Consider the following 13,807-nt stretch of genomic DNA (forward strand, 5'->3'; position numbering starts at 1 on the left):
CCTAAGTCGTCGCCGCCATGAGACCTGTCTGTGTCCGGGCGACGTAAAGCCACTTGTAACACAGTTCTACCCTACATCCTAGGAATATCAGCTACGAATTTTTGGCAAATAAAATATAATCATATTATAATAATCAGAAAGAGCCTCCATGGCTCAGGCGGCAGCGCGCCGGCCTCTCACCGCTGGGTTCCGTGCTTCAAATCCCGGTCACTCCATGTGAGATTTGTGCTGGACAAAGCGGAGGCGGGGCAGGTTTTTCTCCAGGTGGCCTACTCCGGTTTTCCCTGTCATTTCATCCCAGCAACACTCTGCAATATCATTTCATTTCATCTGTCATTCATTAATCATTGCCCCAGAGGAGTGCGACAGGCTTCGGCAGCCGGCATAATTCCCATCCTCGCCGCTAGATGGGGGCTTCATTCATTTCATTCCTGACCCGGTCAAATGACTGAAAACAGGGTGTGGATTTTCATATTATAATAATCAGAATATTTATTTATTTATTTATTACTAAAAAATACAATCACTTTCTAAATCATCGTTATCCATTGCCATTGTCTACCGCTACGAGCGCTAACGTGAGTCATTGCAAGGTTTCACTTAAGCCAGAGGGTACTGAACCAAAGAACGCATTACAAAGATGCAAATGGAAGTTAATTTGACTACGACTGAATCGAAAAGAAAACGAGTAAAGAAACACGCGATCTTTTAGTTTGATAGACTCACAATCTGAAACCTTTCCATGCCCTTTAGACCTTCAACTTTCGGCACAATTCAGGAAATTGCTTCATTTTCACTTTGCTGAAAAAATGTTTTCAACATTAAAAAGACGTGGCGGATAGGGGGGTCCAAACACACAACCTCTGTGATTGGGGGACGCACGGTATCCCCTGCCTGTCGTAAGGGGCGACCAATTTATTAGAACCATGAAACCACTTGCGATTACTACCACCTCGCGGGGAACACCATGGGTCGCTTTTACTTGCGCGTAGTACCACTATATGACGAACACCACGGGATAGTGAAAGTCCCTGTAGTTAGTACTTATATGTGATGAACACCATAGGTCAGTATTACATGTGCGAATTTCATTACCTGTGAATAGTACCATAATGTGTGGAATTCCGCGAGTCTGCGCTACTTTTGATTCGTACCGCAACATGACAAATACCATCGTTCTACTTTCCTAGCGATAAGTACCATTATGAGGGGCCGATGACTTGCTTTATGCACCCCCTTTAGACTACAAGCATCATCGAATCAGTATTATGCTATAAACGCAGTCCTTTGGTTAGTAATACTACTGTTTCGCGTCAGTTTCAGTGAATGTGTGGTATTTCGGGTCGGATCCACTGATTGTTTTAAATTTATATCCGTCCATTCATTCTTCGTCCTCACGTTTTGAATTCTGCTCAGTGGAGGATTTTGGACTTTTGTCATTCCATTTCGTCTCGTTTCGTACCGTTAGGGACCGATGACCTAGATGTTAGGCCCCTTTAAACAACTAGCATAATCATTATCACATTAAAAAGAAAAAATCCTTTGCGAAAATCAAATGATCATAAATATGTCTCGCGGTCATGGCCACCCATCAACTGCTGCTGACTTCAGATGACAACCAGCCAGAAGACGAGCTGCACGGTTGCTAGGTAACAACACCTTACATCACTGCCTGCACGGTTGCTAGGTAACAACACCTTACATCACTGCCTGCACGGTTGCTAGGTAACAACACCTTACATCACTGCCTGCACGGTTGCTAGGTAACAACACCTTACATCACTGCCTGCACGGTTGCTAGGTAACAACACCTTACATCACTGCCTGCACGGTTGCTAGGTAACAACACCTTACATCACTGCCTGCACGGTTGCTAGGCAACACCACCTTACATCACTGCCTGCACGGTTGCTATGGTAACACTTCTGTCTCACATTTTGTCGCGCCACGTTACCCCCAGGCATGAGACATGTTTACGTCAAAACCGTTTGTTGCGGTGTCCCTGGGCTGAGAGACGACGTCATCGCTTCCCCCTGCAGTACGGGGAGAGGCTTGAAGCAGTACACAACTCTTGAAACTGTAGGTCCTGTCAGAGAAGCCTGTTTTATGATTTTCAATTCTTAAACAGACAACACATACAGCAGGTTATTTTGTACTTGTGCGCTACTGAAATAAATTTGCAGCGCCCTTTTTTACTGTCGCCTGTGGTGAAGACCCAATTAGGTTATATCTGTTGAGTGCGGTAATTCCTGCCTTTTCCGCCATGCAAGCAGGTCTTCCTTGTAATACCGTTACTGGCCTATAAGGCCTACCGCGCCTAGCGGCTGTTACTGAACCCAGGACATTAAAGGCGGGTATAGACAATGTGATGTTAACGAAGTTCACGCCCACCGTGACGCCAGCACAAGTACACGTGACCTCGCTGGAAGACCAGGTGCATCTGTGCATCCTTCGGCTCGCCACTTCAAGTCGACAACACTGGTGGTGCTTTCTAAGGTGTACTGGTATTGACCATTCTATCCTTGCATTAAAAACTACCTTGCATTCGGGAGATTGTGGGACACAAGGCCTGAAGATCGTTTTCCGTGGTTTCCCATTTCCACGCCAGGCAAAGATGTTGGTGCTGTACCTTGAGGCCACGGCCGTTTGCTTCCCATAGTCGCCGTACTGACAAGAAACCTGCGGATGACGGAACATCGGGAATCTGTGGGTTGTTGACACACTCAACGCGAAGCAACTCATTATAGTATTGTTTTATTGGGAGAAGACTACGTGCTGGTATGTTGGTGTGGGAGGTAGGGTTACACAACACTCTCCAGATGGGGATCTTGCCTCATCCATCCGTCAAGGTCAATGTCAGGCGTTAGTATTTCGGAAACAGGTCTCCCGGATCTTGCTTTGTTCCGGACAACGTTGACTCATAGCGTGCGGTTCTGTGGTTCACTCAGTTCGTCTCTTTCATTCATTCGACTCGAGCAGATAACAAGTTATGTTGTTAACATTTAAGTGGTCTAGTGGAGGCTGTTGAAATTGCATTGTCTTTTGGAAAACGGACGAAAATACGAAACAGTTCAAGCAGTGGTATTTTTCTCCTGTGGTTTAATGATTGTACTGCAATCTTCCATTATCACGGCAATCATCATCATTATTATTATTATTATTATTACTATTATTATTATTATTATTTATATTATTATTATTATTATTATTATTATTATTATTATTATTATTATTATTATTATTATTATTATTATTATTATTGAAGTTAGGAAACGCAAAATAAAGACTGTTCAGAAATTTTAGGTATTTGGGACAAAAATTGCAAGAGAATGCGTCGGAAGATATTGCCATTAAAGAGCGGTCGAGAAAAATGAGGAGGAACAGGTAGTGCCTGTATGCAGCAGGAACATTGCACTTGAAAGTATGTGGAAAAGAGACTGAAAATGCTAAGAATAATTATAATCCCAAATGTAAAAAATGGAGAGAAATCTAACAAAGAACTGTGTCAAAGAACAGAAGGATTGTAATAATAATAATGTTATTTGCTTTACTTCCCACTTAACTACTTTTTAAGGTCTTCGGAGACGCCGAGGTGCCGGAATTTAGTCCCACAGGAGTTTTTTTACGTGCCAGTAAATCTACCGACGCGGGGCTGCAGTATTTGAGCACCTTCAAATACCACTGGACTCAGCCAGGATCGAACCTGCCAAGTTGGGGTTAGAAGGCCAGCGCCTTAGCCGTCTGAGCCACTCAGCCCGGCCAGAAGGCTTGATGATTAAGAAGAGAAGGTTACACTTTATGAGGGTGGATAATAACAGACGTGCGAAGAGGAAGACAGAGCTGGAATGGTTTCGGAAAGATGATGTAGTGGTCAGAAATCATTTAGACAACTCGCGGTTTGTAGGAGACTGGGGAGACCATATAGACAAGGAGGATGTAGCAGAAAGGATGAACATCTACTGGCAGAGGGTGAAGACAGAGAAGGCTAAAAATACTGCAAAAATTGCCAAACATCGTCCATACACGGCCGAAACGAAAGCGAAACAAAACATATTATTATTCCTACTCTTCGTAACTGGAACAGAAGTACACACTGTCTCTGTATTAGCGAGAGAAACACACACTAATTATTGTGTCCCCGAAAACATCACGCAGTATGTGCTGACTTGCTGGAAGTATCAGTCAGGCATTTTCAACGGCCAGCTTAGTAGCGTCCGGTCGTGAGAGCCCGGGTTCGCTGTCTGGTTTAATCCTCATTTTCATATACACATCACATAAAAAAGCAATAGGATTGGCGTCAGGAAAAGCATCCGGCTGTAAATCTGGTCTTAATCACTCGGGGAACAACACATTTGTTTCTTCCTGCCTTCCATGCCATTTCATGAAGGCATGAAAATGTCTGCTTCAAAATAAAGCGAAAGGTAGGTCTGCGTCTCCGTCTCCTCCTCCCAGAAGCTCTTCAACCTCTGCCTTCCTTCAGCTCAGATTTTCCCGGGCTGAGTGGCTCAGACGGTTGAGGCGCTCGCCTTCTGACCCCAACTTGGCAGGTTCGATCCTGGCTCAGTCCGGTGGTATTTGAAGGTGCTCAAATACGTCAGCCTCGTGTCGGTAGAAACTCGTACGGGTCCACATTCCGGCACCTCGGCTTCTCCGCAAACCGTAAGAGAGAGATCCAGCTGATAGGGAATCAAAACATCGCCCTCCTAATCAGTTGTATGATCAGCGCTCGAGTCAGTAAAACTGCCACCATCGAATACATGGTATTTCAAGTTATGGAGTCCGCTATGGTGTCCGGGATTTCGGTTGCTTGTTTCACTATCCTTCCTCTGTATTTCTCCAGTTCAACCTTGATCCCCAGACAACACGGTCTTTCCTCTCGTCCTCTCCGTTCTCTCTCATTCTCTCCATGTGCAGCTCTTTTGAGTTTTATTTGTTCTGATATTGTCTTCAAGTTTCGGTACACTTCCTCCCTTGATTTTCGATACCATCTTTCGCCTCCCGTTGTTGATTTCAGTGTGCTCGTCAAAATTTCTCTCTTTTCTTTCCTCAGTTGCTCTTCCTCATGCCTTCTTAGGCCTTGTAGTCCCTAATCTTCTCATCCGTTGACATGTTTCTTTCTTGTACAGTTCGCTGGTCGCAAGGTAGCTCGTTCTCACTTTCTTTACCTTTCAGCTTTATCCCCTACCTACTCCTGTTAAATATTCTCCAAGGTGCTTTAACTTTTGGGTTCGTTCCGGTGTGTTACAATTCCCGGCGGTGTTCACAGTCTTTGTATTGCAGTGGACGATCGGTAGTCCTACCCTCCTGGTTATCTTGCTCATGTTGTCGAGCTGTTTCTTAGCGTCTTCTTCCCCCTCGCTTTTTTTGGTTGTGTCGTCCGCAAAGGATAAGCAGTCCCCTTTGTCCTCCCCGCATATCTTTGCTATCCCTATCTTGGACTTTCAATTAATTCTAACGACAGCATCCAAAGAAGTCTCGGTCCTCACATTACATACGGAGTAGTTCATTGTGACAATTGCTAGAAAGTCTTGTATGGTAGCTCTTTAGTATGCAGCGCCTTCAAGTAGCAGTGTCTATTTTAGTTCATTGGAGAGAAAAAAGAATGCAAAGAACACCAGTCACTTCTTCTGCCACCATTAAAGGAGTGTGACTGCGGTCGGGCTCAAGTTGGCGAACTTGTGGAATACAAGGCTTTTTTTTATGTAGAACACATCTGAAGTTCAGAAACAGTGGTTCAGGCGGCGAATGTTAGAATAACATGAACGTTTAAAAATCAAAATAATTTCTACACACACCTGCGATGACAATGGTCAAAGAGGAAAGCGCAGTGCCTAGCCTCGGGGTGACGCAGATGATCATGTCTAGAGTCCGGGTGTTCATGCATTAAGGGGTCTACCCGCTCCTCCGCAGTGTAGCGAGAGTAACAGAAGTTTTAGGGGTTCTAATAGGCCGGGACCCTAATGTGTATGCAAATCTCATAACACAACTGCTGTCCGGGTTGCGTATAGACTACTTGTTATATGCTTTAGTATGCTTGCATTTTAACCCATTACAGTCTGATCATCCTGCCGGCAGGACCAAAAGAATTGTGTGAAATTAGCAAAGAATAGTGTCAAAGAGAGACTCACGAATAGAGAACTAACAGTTATGGTGTGGTGTTTATGTCCGCTCATTGTTTGGATGGTCAGCGTTGACGCCTTCGGTTCAGAGGGTCGCGATTCGATTGCCGGCCGCGTCGGGGATTTTAATCACGTGTGATTAATTCTCGTGGCTCGGGGACTGCTTATTTGTGTTCGTCCCAACACTTTTCTCTTCATGTTTTTACAACACACTATACTACCAACCACCACAGGAAGGGCATCCGACCATAAAACAGGGCCAAATACATATGTGAAGAAAAGTGGTTGAAGCAGTAGTAGCTTAACGAATGAAGGATGGAAACATGGACATGTTATGTGGGGTAGTCAAAAAATTGAAAGAGAGGAAGAATTTCATACGACTGTAAAATTATGAAACAAGGAGTGGATCTCACCGAGTAGGAAGCAATATTCTGTGTGTATTAAAAGAAAAGAAAAACTTGTACAATTGCGCCACACGGAGCATGAAGACGACAGCCACAGGGGAAGTTCAGATAAATGCAAAGAAAAATGAGTGCGTAAGGCTCATGAACTGTAAAACACATTCTAGACTCGTAAATATTAAACTGCTTTTACGTATCTACCTCGGATAGTAAGAACGATTGTCCTACGATTTTAGTTCAATAGCCCCTTAATAGTTGAACATTATTTTAATATTATCCGTTCAGTAGTTTGAGACAGAGGTACATAATATAGTATATTTAAAAAAATTGATTCTAGAAACGCGCTCGAAATAATTTCATATCGATTTTCAACATAAACAAATTATCCTGTAAGTCAAATAGGACCCATTAGACAGCTGTGCACACTTTGACAATGTTACCACCAAAGAGAATGAAGGTCTTCCTAAAAATATCGGAATCCACGGTCTTGTCTGTCACTAGGTTTTGAAAATGGGGAGCTATTAGTTCGTAAACATATAAACTTCACTCATTTTAAAAATAGTTCATAGGGAGTGATAAATATTCAAATTCCTTTTGGCGTAGTTAATAGAACACACGACAAAAAATTAGGATATTTATCACTCCCTTTCACAGATTAAAAGACCAGGAGAATTATATTGTTTTAGATATATTGCCCCCAATATTGCACACGTACAATCCCAACTCTTGTACAGCCTTCTACAGCTCTGCCGAGAGAGAGAGAGAGAGAGAGAGAGAGAGAGAGAGAGAGACTTTACTTGAATTGGGTTTATTTATAGCTTATATGCCACTAAAACTGAAAAACAAATCCTTTAGTAGTGAATGTCTACATAAAATAATATAGAGGTTTAAGAAGAGATCGAATAAAACGATGGAAGGTAGTAATAATCTACCTGCAGAAGATTTGCACCATCAGTACAGAAAAGGAAGCTTGACAATCCTTTGTATAGTGCAGAGACGTGCTCGAATAGCCTTGAAACGTGGTGCTGGAGGAATTCCTTGGACAGGACAACTCATTAAACGAACGTGTCGATTCCGAGTCAGCTTCGTGCGTCTTGCAAAGTCTCTAAGCAGTTCGTGCACTATTTCCCAGAAGAAAACCTCTCCGTGCAGGCTCATTCAAGGGTTTGGACAGAGAAACGTGACTGAGTATGATCCGTCAGCTAGCTGACTGAATTAGCCATGTATCAAAACGAATATGAACTAGTAACATTCGTACTATATAGGCTACACTATTGACTTAAATAACAAACAGGAAAAATATAATTTCTGTTCATTCTGGTTTACATGCACTTCGCAGTACGTGACGGGAACTGTGTGTGCCGTTACGGAATCCTCAAGTTTTCCCACTGCATACGTAAACAGTCATTGTGTGAGCCAACGCCTGTTTGACTTATGATGTGGCCGGTAGGGGAAATATCTAGGAGACAGGAAAATAGTGACGTGCAGGATAAACAGACTTCACGCAATAGACACTTCAGTTTTGTAAAGTCAGGATTGACTACAACTATACATCCCACGCCAGCCCACATTTATACAATACATTTGTCAATTACCGTAGCCCGGGTGGCAGTCTCTTCTTAAATGATTTCAAAGTAGGTGATAATTTGTTCCAGTCACTAATTCCTCTTCCTATAAATGAGTACTCGTATTTTAAGCAATTACTAGATCATCCAGATAGCGGAATGACATCTTAATGCAGATAAACGGGTTTCTCTAACTCGTGACGACAGACTTACAGTGATTCTCGTAACTTACTATAATTAACACAGAGATGACTTTTCCTATTTGTGAAACTCATAACTCGTCGAGGTCTCTTTGCAGTCGCTCACTTACTACTCCATACTCCGCCTCATATCACGTGCACATCGAAGAAACGGAAGTCCAATAACGGTGCCTTGCGGGACCCTTGGTGGTGTTTGTGTTAAGACCAAGAATTTTTTTAACAAAACACTCATAACTTGTCAAGGTCTCTTTGCGGAATTATTTTCTTCTTGTTTCGTTATCCTATTCATAGAGCGCGTTGGAAGTGGTTCATATTGGCTTGATGACTTTCGCCTTCCTATTCTTCATAAACACATTGTGTTGCCTGTTCTGACAACTTTGTACCAGTTTTCACCATAAATGTATGTTTGTTTACTAAGGTAGTAAAAATTTCGCGATTTTCCATATCTTCTTCCCTGATGTTCAATTCATTCAGACCCGGCGAGTTGGCTGTACGGTTAGGGCCGCGCAGGTGTGAGCTTCCATCCGGGATATTGCACTGTCGGCAGCCCTGAAGATAGTTTTGCCGTGATTTCCCATTTTCACACCAGACAAATGCTGAGGCTGTACCTCAGTTAAGGCCACGGCCGACTCCTTCCCACCCCCTAGGCCTTTCCTGTCCCGTCGTCGCCATAAGACCTGTCTGTGTCGGTGCGACGTAAAACAAATTGTAAAAAGGAAAAAAAATATTCAGGTCCCCTCTTGTTTCCTCCAGCCAGTTTATTCTCCTGATTTGGCAATTTATTACATTGTGAGTCTATTATTATCCATCCTTAAAATGTGCAAACTTCTCCTGATGGAACCATCTGTGTGACTATAAAGATCCGCAGTTCGCCTTTTGATCCAAAGTCCATTTCCTTGTGTGGGGCCGAAAATTTTCCTAAGAATGTTACGTTCTTGGTTTTCAATATCTGGAATTTCAGAATGACCTCCTAAAGTTAAATGTACACAGAGCCTCCGGTAGAATAACTGTTTTGTAATGTTTCAACTTAACATTACGTGATTCCACAGTCTAAATTATTATTATTATTATTATTATTATTATTATTATTATTATTATTATTATTATTATTAATTCGCTGAAGCTATCCAGGACCACGTTAGGTCTTGTTCCATTTGGCAGTGAACTTTGCCTTCTTTTGAGCACAGAATTCCCTCATTGTTTCTAAGTCGGCCTGCTTGCATTCCTCTGTCCAAGGGACACCGTGTCTTCTTTTCGGCTGTTCGTCTCGGCTTAGCCCGTTCATCACTATCTTATTTCGGAAAAGAGCTCTGTCAAAGGCGTCTTCCGGTTTGATCTATTGCACTCGAAGGTCTTCTTTGGTGTTTCTAAACCAAGGTTTTAGGGTTTCAACCAAACAGGTCAACGTGTCCCCGTCCATTCGTTTGAGGTCACCGTAAAATCGTGCCCGTCTTTTGCGGATCATGTCTGTAATCTTCTCTGTTTTGTTACAGACTTCCGTCTTGGATCTTTTTTGGTGGTTGCCATTCCTGTAGTTGGATGCCATGAATCCCTTAATTATTCTGCGCTCCTTTTCCTCCAGTTCTTTGAGGAGTCCATTATTGGCATTTAGGGTTAGGGTTTCGACTGCGTACGTAACTGCCTTCAGAACCATTTCATAGTGACGTATCTGAACATTTTGGGAAAATATTTTTTTAAGATCGTGCGCGATGTTTGGCAGGCTATTATTATTATTATTATTATTATTATTATTATTATTATTATTATTATTATTAATGTTTGCACTAGGTGCGCCGCCACGCGTTACCAGTTGAGCAGATCTGGCGCGTTTTATTCAGCTATATTCCACATCCCTTGTTGGTGAGAACATCTGCTCTTTAGCTGTACAACTTTTTGAATGAGCCTTGACTCACGCTGGTGGGGTGTCCTCTTTCTTCCGAGAATCTCGCTGGTGATGGAAGGAGGGAAGAGGAAATTGACTCCTCCTGCCCGGACACGGCCAATGAGAATGCTTGTCGACGTCATCAAAGTGTAAAGCAGGCGGCCTTGCTGGTGCCGTGTGGGAGCAGTGTAGTCGCGGACATTGTCTGGTGCGCACGTGTGTGTTGATATGACAATATTAGGATGACTAGTGAAGTTTTTATCAACCGTGTGCCGTTCACTGGCATTCCCAGAGGCCATGGATTTAACCATTTCTCGGTAAGCACTGCCTTCTCTACTCCACTTTAGAATTCTGTATTAGTTTGCAGAATTAAATCTTTGTTTAAGAGTGTGAGGTACACACATCGGTAGCTTTATAAACCATTTATTACCGGGTAGCCTAAGTGTTTCTGTAAATTCTAACACCAACCTTGGTTTTCATATCCACATTTGCTTCTAATAATCGAACTGTTGACGGTTTGAAAATAATAATAATAATAATAATAATAATAATAATAATAATAATAATAATAATAATAATACAATTGTCTTTCCTGTATTAACAGCAAACTTGACTACTGCTTCCTCCTATGTTTGTCTTCTTTCGTTTCACACTCTTTGGGGTTCGTCTGTGTGTTGTATTTCTTCATTCTTTCTGATCTCCGTTTCCTCTCATCTTCCGAGATAACAGGTTTGGCTTTAATGTAGATTTGTCTTGGGACCTTATATTTTCGTTCGAATTTTCCGTAATTTTAATTCTACTAGGTTTTCCTCCGTTCCTTTCAATCAGTTGGATTTTGTTTTCCGGTTACGGAATAAGTCAAAGATTTGTTTGGATAGTTTATCAGAGTTCATTCCGAGAAGATGTCGCACAGTATCTGAGAGTGATGTGGGCACTGCAGATCATTTCTCTGACCGAACTGAGAAGCCCAAGTGCAGTCGTTCGATCCGATGTTGTTTGAAGGCCGTCAAGTTCGCCAACCTCTTGATACGTAAAGGAACTCCTGCGGCACAAAATCAGGGCACAAAGTCTTTTCCGAAAATTGTAAGATTACTTAATGATTATTGTTATTGTTTTTGGCACATAAGTCTAATTTCAGAGGGAGGCCAAAGAACCCATCTTCAGGAACTCTCGACTTTCCATTGGTTCGATTGTAATTGCCTACCTATTATTTTCAGTAGAGGATGCGTTTTTATCATGTGGCATTCATATAGGCCTATGTACAAACTGACTGAAAAATATTCTCAAAATCTGCATATTTACAAGGAATATGTTTCATATAAAATTCGTGAATCCTCTCTCTAGTGTGAGGTGGTATCTGATAAGAAGTTTTCTTTTGTTCTCTTCTCCTTTCTTGTTTATACTTAACAATAAAATATTCCTTCGAACCTTTCTTTCAAAAATGATTTCCATTTTCAAAGCTGTTCTCTTTCTACAGAGCTTTGTAATAAAATGGTAGGCTTCTTTGTTTCCGTTTACTGGCATGGTATGCTTGTTTCCCACCGAATTCTTCATGACAAACCCCACAAAAAGGTGCATACATATATTATATTTAAAATACGCCCTTATCCCATAGAAATGCAACTATATGCACTGTACAGATCTCTCTCGCCAAACAATATACATTTAATTTGTGTACTTGGATGCTTGAAAAAGTAATCTCGTGATCACTAATTTTAATCATTGGGTTGTTTATCTCCTAACTGTATTTAAGCAACAACTGCATCATCCAGATAGTGGAATGACATCTTCATGCAGAAAAGCGGATTTCTCTAACACACGACGACAGAGGAAGGATGTTAATAATGTAACGAAAGTGGTCTTGTTTTGTCGCAAGGAAATGGAATAGAACCCTTCGAAATGGGGCGTTATAAATGGAAGTAGATAATGTACAGACGGGAAAAAGCTTGTTGAAAAAGGCAGTTTGATTAATATTTAGTGGATTCGTTTTGCGGAAACCAGGATTTATTCACTCCGTTCTGGTAGGGTAACTATAAGAGAGAGAAGACACAGTCTTCAACAGTTACTTAGAATGAAAAAGTTTAAGAGTAGGGAAGGGTGTTGTAATAGCTGCATCATGGCTCTCTGATGCACATGAGATGAACGGTGCGATATTACTGGATGAGGAGTGTTATTCGACCTTCCTCGGCAATGACGCAGTCTAGAAACACGTTCAGGAATGTGGAAAGTAATGTGAACTAATAAGTATAAACTCCCCAAGTGCGTTCTGATGTGCAAGTGTAGAAATGTGAAAATATGTTCATGTATTCTCCACGCAGAGTAGGCCGTACAGTGTGAATGTGGCCACTGAGAGCATTGAACACTTCTAATAGTTTGGGCACTTCTATTACGTAATTACTTTAAAACATGTTTAATTATTATGTACTTGGCAGTTTTTGAATGGGTCCATGCCTCTTCGATAAGAACAGATTATCTTAAAAATTATGATATTCGTTATCGCAATTCCCTCAAAGTTTCAGGTCTTAAATTGCAGTCGGGTAACTCAGCGTCGCTAAAGTTCAAACCTTTCGAATTCCACTGAGCCCACTAGAGAATTTCCAGGCTGAATATTTCGGATTCCAAGTGAATCGGTAAGCTCTTTGCATAATAAAGATCAAAATATTAATAACGAACAACTTTAACTTTGTTGAGGGCATAAAGACGTCAGTAGTCGCTGTTCTTAGTTAATCTTATGGGATACAGGAACAAAGATCTCCAGAAAGAAATGAAAGGTTCTTACCGGTTGCCTCCATGTTCTGCAAAGGGTATAATCTCTCATCTGTTTTCTGCGCGAGGATAGCTCCGGAAAGATATGAGATCCGGTTTGATTTAGCAAGATAATTACATAACCCTGTTATTTATTTAGGAATTGCCTGTTGACGCATGCGCTGGTAGATTGATAATGAACGCCTACCTGGAAGCAAGAATCATTTCTTATCTTGGTGTATTTTCTCCCGTGTCTTCATTGAGTGTGTGAACGCCTAAGTGTGAACACTAGCGGTGCGTGCAGTGTCGGTATCGCCGCAGTTAATAGTGAGGCATAAAGGCAGGGGTTTATTTTCCACTTTGATTGCACGTTGTTGGCAGTCATTTTCATCGTGTCAGTGCACGCAATGTGAACATAACTCTTCCCTGCGTATTATTCATCGCGCGCATGTGTTATTGAGTGTCAACATGATACGAAGTTCAAGTGAGATATTAAGTGGCTCCTACAGTTCCCTTGATGTCCCCCTTGATGTCCATAAAGCGAGGGAAGATTTTTTTAAGTCGGTGTGTATTTATTTTATTTGTTTATTTTCTAAGCTCTCTTTCCACTTCATTATGTTACTCTATACTTTACTTGCATTGCGGCCGTAACTACATTACATTCCTGGCCATGAAATACTAATCCGAATTTAGTTATAGATAGTCCCTCCGTGCGTTTCCATTCACTGTCGTTTTATTCCGAACAATTACTTTCTTCATCCTCCGTCCAGTTTTAGAGCCGGACACCAACCCCTATGTGGAGGAATGGGTTGATTATTGCGTGTTTCTTTGCTAGTTGGCAGCAATGTGCAAGTCAGGGTGTGTATTAAGACAGCACTAGTCATCCGGTCTGATC

General features: G+C 41.8%; 1 protein-coding gene across 5 annotated transcripts in view; it reads left to right on the forward strand.

Moving 5' to 3' along the window:
• Sarm (sterile alpha and armadillo motif) overlaps nucleotides 1-13,807 on the forward strand; it is a 466,437-nt gene that overhangs the window by 393,284 nt on the left and 59,346 nt on the right. The window contains exon 1 of one of the 5 annotated variants that reach the window (XM_067154568.2): nucleotides 10,343-10,484. The exons of the other annotated variants lie outside the window; for them this stretch is intronic. Coding sequence (XP_067010669.1) covers nucleotides 10,410-10,484 — 75 coding nt within the window. The 5' untranslated portion in view covers nucleotides 10,343-10,409. Of the gene's footprint in view, nucleotides 1-10,342; nucleotides 10,485-13,807 lie in introns of those variants that run through there. 5 annotated transcript variants of the gene reach the window in all.

Source organism: Anabrus simplex, chromosome 10, assembly GCF_040414725.1.
Source record: "Anabrus simplex isolate iqAnaSimp1 chromosome 10, ASM4041472v1, whole genome shotgun sequence".
NCBI lineage: Eukaryota > Metazoa > Arthropoda > Insecta > Orthoptera > Tettigoniidae > Anabrus > Anabrus simplex.